This window comes from Hipposideros armiger, unplaced genomic scaffold (assembly GCF_001890085.2).
Source record: "Hipposideros armiger isolate ML-2016 unplaced genomic scaffold, ASM189008v1 scaffold_171, whole genome shotgun sequence".
NCBI classification, from domain to species: Eukaryota; Metazoa; Chordata; class Mammalia; order Chiroptera; family Hipposideridae; genus Hipposideros; species Hipposideros armiger.
This window is the reverse complement of record NW_017731521.1, coordinates 992,083-1,000,009: the sequence shown is the minus strand read 5'-3', so window position 1 is coordinate 1,000,009 and position 7,927 is coordinate 992,083. Positions and strand designations below refer to the sequence as shown.

At 36.1% G+C, this 7,927-nt stretch overlaps 1 protein-coding gene across 1 annotated transcript in view; it reads left to right on the top strand.

Moving 5' to 3' along the window:
* STK31 (serine/threonine kinase 31) overlaps positions 1 to 2,987 on the top strand; it is an 82,024-nt gene extending 79,037 nt beyond the window's left edge. The window contains exon 24 of the mRNA XM_019651992.1: positions 2,631 to 2,987. Coding sequence (XP_019507537.1) covers positions 2,631 to 2,861 — 231 coding nt within the window. The 3' untranslated portion in view covers positions 2,862 to 2,987. The remainder of the gene's footprint in view (positions 1 to 2,630) is intronic.
* Positions 2,988 to 7,927: the final 4,940 nt, after the last annotated feature.

The window sequence follows — 7,927 nt, the reverse complement described above, 5'->3', positions numbered from 1 at the left end:
CTCCATATGATCTACCCTCTGGGTAATATTTTAAGTATAAAATAAAGTACTGTTAAATATAGGTACTATGCTGTTCAGTAGATCTGTAGGACTTACTCATTTTCTATAACCAATAACTCTCTTTTCTCCCGCCCCTCCAGTCTCTTGGTCACTACCATTCTACTCTCTGCTTCTGTGAGTTTGATTATTTTAGATTCCTCATAAAGTGGGATCATATAGTATTTGTAATTCTCTGTCTGGCTTATTTCACTTAGCATCGTATACTCCAGGTTCATCCATATTGTTGCACACGGCATAATTTCCTTCTTTTTAAAGGCTGAATAATACTCTAATGTATATAAGTACCATATTTTTTCTTTATCAATTTATTTGTTGAAAATTTAGAATGTTTTCATGTCTTGGCTGTTGCAGATAATGCCACAGTGAACATGGATATGCAGATATCTCTTGGAGAGCCTGCTTTCAATTCCTTTGGCTATCTACCTAGAAGTGGAATTGCTGGATCATGTGGTTATTCTACTTTTAATTTTTTTGAGGAACCTCCATACTGTTTTTAAGAGTGACTGTAGCCATTTACATTCCCACCAACAGTGCTCAAGGATTCCCTTTTCTCCACATCCTTCCCAACACTTAACCATTTTTTTTGGTTGTTGTTATTGATAGTAGCCATCCTAATAGGTATAAGGTGATATTTCATTGTAGTTTTGATTTGTATTTCCCTCATGATTAGTGACTGAGCACCTTTTAAATGTATTTATTGGCCATTTATCTGTCTTCTTTGGAAGAACGTCTATTCAAGTCCTTAGCCCATTTTTAAATTGGGTTATTTGGGTTAGTTTTTTTTTGTTTTGTTGTTGTTGTTAGGTTGTAAGAGTTCCTTATGTCTCTTGGATATTAATCTTTATCATACATATGGTTTGCAAATATTTTCTTCCATTCCACAGGTTCCCTTTTCACTTTGTTGATTGTTTCCTTTGCTATGCAGAAGTATTTAGTTTCATGTAATCTCATTTGTCTTTTTGCTTTTGTTTCCTTTGTTTTTTGTTTCCTGTGTGCTTTTGGTGTCATATACAAAAAAAATTGCCAAGACTTACATACGAAGCTTTTCCCCTGTTGTCTTCTTGGAGTTTTATAATTTCAAGTCTTATATTTAAGTCTTTAATTCATTTTGAGTTAATTTTTGTGTATGGTGTATATGATTAGGTACAATTTCATTTTTTTGCATGTGTACATTCTGTTTTCCAACTATGTATTGTAGAAACTATTCTTTCCCCATTCTGTATTGTTGGTACTCTTTCTGAAGATCAGTTGGCCATATATGTGTGGGTTTAGTTCTAGGTTCCCTGTTTTGTTCCATTGATCTGTGTGTCTGTTTTCGTGCCGGTACCATACGTTTTGGTTACTATAGCTTTATAATAGTTCAAAACCAGCAAGTATGATGTGCCCAGCTTTATTATTTGTCAAGATTGCTTTGGCTAATAGGGGTCTTTTGTAGTTCCATATGAATTTTAGGATTTGTTCTATTTCTGTGAAAAATGCCATTGGAATTTTTTTAGCATTTGCATTGAATCTTTAGGTCGCCTTGGGTAATATAGACATTTTAATAATATTTTTTCAATCCATGAGCATGAAATGTGTTTTTCATAGTTTGTGTCTTTAGTTTCTTTCATCAATGTCTTATAGTTTTTAATGCACAGATTTTTCACTCCCTTGGCTAAATTTGTTTGATGCTTTTGTAAATAGGATTGTTTTATTTCTTTTTCAGAAGTTTTGTTGATTGTATTTTATTGGAATCATGTAAAGTTTATAAATTAACTTAGGGAAAATTGATACATTTGTGATGAGTCCCTTTGTCCAAAAACATGATTTTCTACTTGTTCTAAATCTACTTTGGTGCTTTTCAAGAGCATATGGTATTTTTTCTCATTTAGATTTTGTAATTTTTAGTTGTTTATACCTACTAATATATTATCTTTAAATATGTTTAAAAACATCCTGTAGAGCGCAGTGTGGGCATTGGAATTCATTTATTTAGCAAATGAATATCTGCTATATTCCTGACATTGTGTTAGTTCTTGGGGATGAAGTGATGAACTAAAATTTCTAATCTTAAGAATCTTAGAGTCTAATGAGGACACTGGTAATAAACAGGTGATTTTCATTCAGTGTGAAACATGCTCTGATTGGAGTCATAAAAGGTGGGGGGAAAGGCATACCCAGGTGCTTTGGGAGGTAGAAATAATAGAGGAGCAATATTACAGTGTTGTTTTCATGTGCTAGCACTCTGACCAGGGCCCCAAAAAGCAAAAAAGGGAAAGTCATAAAATGTCCTTTTTTTGAATTTCATTTGTTACTGAGATATTTCAGCTGTGATTCTCTTTTTTTCCTTTTACATTTTTTTCCTCTAATTCAATTCCATTGTTTTATTTACTGGAGTAATCCCTTTCCAATAAAAACTAATTGAATCTTGTAGAAATCTTTAAAAATCTAAACAGAAAAAATTGATTTTAGCTCTGTGTCATTGATTAAAAGTGTTTTGAATTGGATCCTCCTTCCTTATTACAGGTTTGTCCTTTTACCCATTTGTTTTGGTTTTATTTTTGTATTGTAACATCTCTCTTTCCTTGCAGAATGATAATGTCACATCCCTCCTACGTAGCTTGATCTGTTGTGGAAGTTCAATGACTGCTGAGCAAGTTTTGAATGCTGACTGTTTCTTGTTAGCAAAAGGGAAATCAATTCCAAACCCAGAAAAAGAAACTGAATATACCCAATATAAAGATGAAGAAGAATTAAGGATGGAGAACTTGGATAAATATAAGGAAAAGATAAGAAGTGGTGATGCCAACTTTGATTGCTAGATTAGGATTCTTTTGTTGTTGCAGATGTTCTTTTTAAAAACTTTTTTTAGTTTGGTTAATAAACAAAAAAATTTGCAAGTGTTCTGGAGTTAGTTAGGTTGTGTCTTTGGTATTCCATTTGTGAAAAATAAAAGATGTTTGGCTATGCAAAAAAATTGTATACTTTGAAATTTCATTTAACTGAAGGTGTTAAGGATGGGTTTTCTGTCTGTAGTTACTTTTTGAAATTGCATAATTAGACTATTATACTTATAATAGAAAAGGTTATTAGATCGTTGGACAGACCTGTACAGATTTTTAGTATGTTGGCCAGCTGATGATGAAGGGTGATGCTTTTGTCCAATAAATGATAGTTTGCATCTGCTTTGTATCCAGTTCTGAGGATGTGAAGATAAATAAAACACTGTCCTTACAAATTACAAAGCAAATAATCTTTGAGAAAGTCAGAGATAGAAACAGATCTTCATAATATAATGTGGAGCATCCACTGATAGCGCTAGACAGAACTTCATGGCGCTAAAGAAGAGGAGTACTTGTCCTGTGGAAGAAGGGCGTCAGGGTAAGCCTTCAGGAGCGTAGTACCCCAGTGAAATCTTAAAGGATGAGTAAGTATTGGGTTGTTGGGAAAGTCATGATGCATTTTTGCATTGGAAAAAACAGAAAAATACATCATGACTTTCCAGACGACCCAATAATAAAGGTCAAGGAGGAGCAAGAGCATCTGAATTAGCAGAGAAAGCATGATGAAAGCACTGAAGGGAGAAATGGCTGGCTGTGTTTAATGGTATAAAATCGGAGGCAGGGAATCATCATATAGGCAGATGAGGGCTTTGTAGGAAATAATACAAGGCTTATACCTAATCACTTTATAGGAAATGTGGAGTCATTGAAGAATTTTAAACAGCTTTAGCTCCCTCAAAATTCATCTGCCTACCACCAGGATAGGAGGTAGGGAGACTGGCTAGAAGGCTGTTATAATAAAGTAGGTGACAAATGATGAAAACAGATTAGGGAAGTAGAAATAGTGATGAAACATATGGGAGAAATTTATGAAATAATTAGGAGACAAATCAGTTAGACTTGGGATTGAAGTGGACGTAGACTAAAGAATGGTAGAGCCTGTAGTTGCCTAATCAAAATCCAGTCTTCCCTTTTTCCTTAGTAATAGATTCCAGTTTTCTTTGGGATGGCAGTGTACTTGGCTAAAATACTACATTTACCATTTTCTCTTTTAGCTGAGGCCTTTTTTAATTTTTATTTTTCAATTACAGTTGACATTCAATATTTTATATTAGTTTCAGGTATACAGCATAGTGGTTAAACATTTATATAATTTACGAAGTGAATCTCCCAATTAGTTTGGTACCCAACTGGCACCATACATTAGTTGAGGCCTTTTGACTAGGTTCTTGCAAATAAATCTCCTTAAATGTAGGTGACTTAGCTGAGAGATGTTCCCCTTTGCCTTTACCCCTTTCCTATTGCCTAGGAACTAACACTGTGGTTAGAATTTGAATAGCCTCCTTGCATAATGAAGTGACCTTGAGGATGAAACCCATGAACTAGGATGATGGAGCAGCAAGTTAGTGTCTAACAGTTAGTCATTCTAACAACTAACTTGTTAGACTAACAAGTTAGTCATTCTAGACAAGAATGGTGTCTAACCATTCTGGAGCCTCTGTCCTGGCCTCCAGGCTTCCTGTTACTTCAGATGATAAACCCTTACGTCAGTACCCCTGTACCAGCAGCCTTAGCATCACCAGGAAACATTAGAAATGCAAATTCTTGGCTCCACCTCACACTTACTGAATGAGAATGTCTGGGGGTGGGTGGAGTTGGGCAGTTTGTGTTTTCACAAGTGCTTTACTGTAGTCTAAATCATTGCCACACATTCAAGCCATTGCTTCTTTTCGGATTTCCTATTTTATAGTGGAACTTAATTTTAGCTGATTCAGTAGTAAAGGCACAGCAATTAGGTTGAAAGCAAACTTGGATAGTTAAAGGGAACAAAGAATAGATCCCTTTGTTCATACTCAACTATTTTAAATAAAGAATTAGGCCAGTATTTTCCAAATGTGTTCTGCGGAACACTAGTCCCTTGGGAGTTTCAGCACAAGAAGAATGCTGTGATTAGTTGTTTGACAAGTAATGAATGCTATTAATAAATTGGAGATTGATCATGCATATTAGATGGTACAGGTTCTAAAAAGTTCTTTAGATGAGAAACTAGTTTAGTTTTTATCCCAGCATTTGCCAAATTTGACAGTGAGATCCCTTTTGTAACATAATACCTAGCAACTTCTGTTTTGTGACACTAGGGAATCAGATTTTGTGGCATACTAAGTATTTTCATTCTTGTTATAAAATGGCAAATACTAATGTGCAAAGAGACACATTTCTAAGCATCTCTTTGATGCCACAAATGTTTTTTCAAGTATGTCTATGTGTGTGTAAGGGAAATGCAAAGGCAAAAAAATGTGTTTGCTGCCCTGTGGGCAGCCTGAGAATGATGCAGCATGTAATAAATTATAAGAAGAGGAGTAATACATGTCACCACAAAGAGAAGGGAAAGAGGAATGATGGGGTTGAGGAATAGACATTTGACTCACTTTACAGGAGGAGTGGGACTCCACTTATTAGGAACTGAAACGAGGTATTCCAGGCCCTGGAAATTAAGAGAGCTCAAAGGATAGATTTGGGAAAGGACAAGAATTTGGCTGGAGTGTAGGGCATTCATGGGGAGCTGAGAAATAAACTTAGAAAAAGTATTTTGGGGACATAGCATAGAACTTTATGAGTTGCTGTATAAGAGATTGAACTCTATTAAAAAGGTAAGAGCAGTTGAATCACACAGTCCTGTTTATTTTAGAGTAAAATAGCTAACTAGAGAGAATGACTTGGTCAGGGAAATAATGGAGGCAAGGACAGCATATTTCATTAATGTCACTGAGGCGAAGAAATGTCCTGCTTTAGATAAAGGTATTGAAAAGGAGAGAATTAAGAGTATAAACTGTTTCTCAAACGAAATTTATGGGAAGCCTTTGATCCATTTCATAGTATAAGTGCTAAGTCATGTCAGTGTGTATTTAAGTGTTCACATTTGTAAAATTTCTTCTTAGGATCTCTCTTTTAACTCATCAAATGACATGCTTTATCATTTCTTAGTTGTTGGTATAACCATATCTTTTGCCATAAAGCTACATGCACAAACAGTAGGAGTAATCATGGAATGGTGGAGTAACGGCCTCTGAAAATCTACTTCATAAAATCAACAAGAACACTGGCAAAAAATGTCAAAATCAACTTTTTCAGAACTCAGGGAATTAACCAAGAACTTGCAACAATTTGAAGAGTATTTATTCATGTAAAGCTGCCGAATCTTGGTAAGAATCACAAGCTTTGTAGTGTTTTAACTTGCCCTATTCTCATCCCCTGTCCACAGCTCTGCTATAGCCTTGTAAATCAGCAGCCTCACTCAGAATGATGTTAGCTGTGAAGACTAGTGGCCTACCAGGCAGGAGAAGTGGCAGAATTTTGTCAGCTTCTCAAAAAGCTCGATTGCTGGAGAATTGTTAACTATTGGGTTGTCGGAAATGTCATGACGTACTTTTTCTGTTTTTTTGTTGCAAAAATGCATCATGACTTTTCTGACAAACCAATGTAATCTTTGACCTATCTGGCAGCTCCCTGAAAAGCCCCATTCACAGGGTTTGCCTCTATTTGACTTGACTTAGAGCTTGCTCAGTGGCAAAAACTCTTTTCCCAGGGTGCTTGCTGAAAAAAATCATGATAATTATTTAACATTACAGTTTCCTGAGGTGGTGATACCTGTTGGAGAAAACAGTTTAATAGGAAAGTCGGAGAATGGTGTTCATAGGTTGCATTGAAAAACTCCAGCAAACTCCTGGGGTTCTAAAAGGCCATGCACACATTCAGGGCTGTGTATATGCTCAGGAAAGGCCTGCGAAGGCCCTAATCTTTTATCTCTGGCTGTCCTCGAGGTCCTGGAAATCAGGATGTGAAGGCTAACGCAGAGTTGTAAACTGCCAGAGTGCCGAAGGTGTGCCCCACATGCACACAGCATCTCAGCAAAGGGAGATTTACTGGTTCCAGGTATTTAAGGAAATGTCTGTTCAGTTACCAGCTGACCACTTCATTTTGTATTAATGGCCTTATTACGTATAATGATGTAATTTGTATGACAATAATAGCACCAAGGAGAGGGGAGCAAGTGGAGGTATACTGGGGCAAAGTTTTTGTTTGCTACTGAAATTAAGTTGGTTTTAATCCAAGAGTTTAATTGTAATCACCATGGAAACCATTAAGAAAATAAAAAAACATGGTAAAGGAAACAAGGGAATGGTACACTAGAAATATCTGACACTAAAGTAGACAGTAATGGAGGCACAGAGAGATAAAAAAGACATAAGAAATACAGAAAACATAGCAAAATGAAAGATATAAGTCCTATCATAGTAATTATATTAAATACAAAGGTAATACACTTTCTAATCAAGAGGTAGACACTGGAAAAATATATTTAAAAAGATGATCAAATTATGTGCTGTCTATAAGAAACACAATTCAGAGTCATTACCACAGGACAGTGTCGACACCCTCAGATCAGCATGAGAGAGTGCCTTTCCATTCACATTGGCCAAGTTGGCATCCAGATTGGGGATGCTTGCTGGGAACTCTGTGGCCTGGAATATGGAATCCAGCCAGATGGCATCATTCTTGATGGTAAAAAGGATCAGTTGGAAAATGCTAAAATGTAGCATATGAAGGCATTTTCTGATACCTTGTTTTGTGAGAGAAGAGCTGGGAAGCATGTGCCCAGAGCACTCTTCTCAGACCTGGAAACAACTGTTATAGATGGGATTCATACAGGGAAGGTAATATTATTCATCAACCCAGAGCAGCTTGTTAGCTGCAAACAACTATGCCTGAGGTCACTACTCTGTGGGGTTAGAGGTTGTTGATAAACTGCAGAGAATCCAAAAATTGATGGAACAGCATAGTGTACTTAAGGGATTTTTGATGTTGTGAAGCTTTGGTGGAGATAT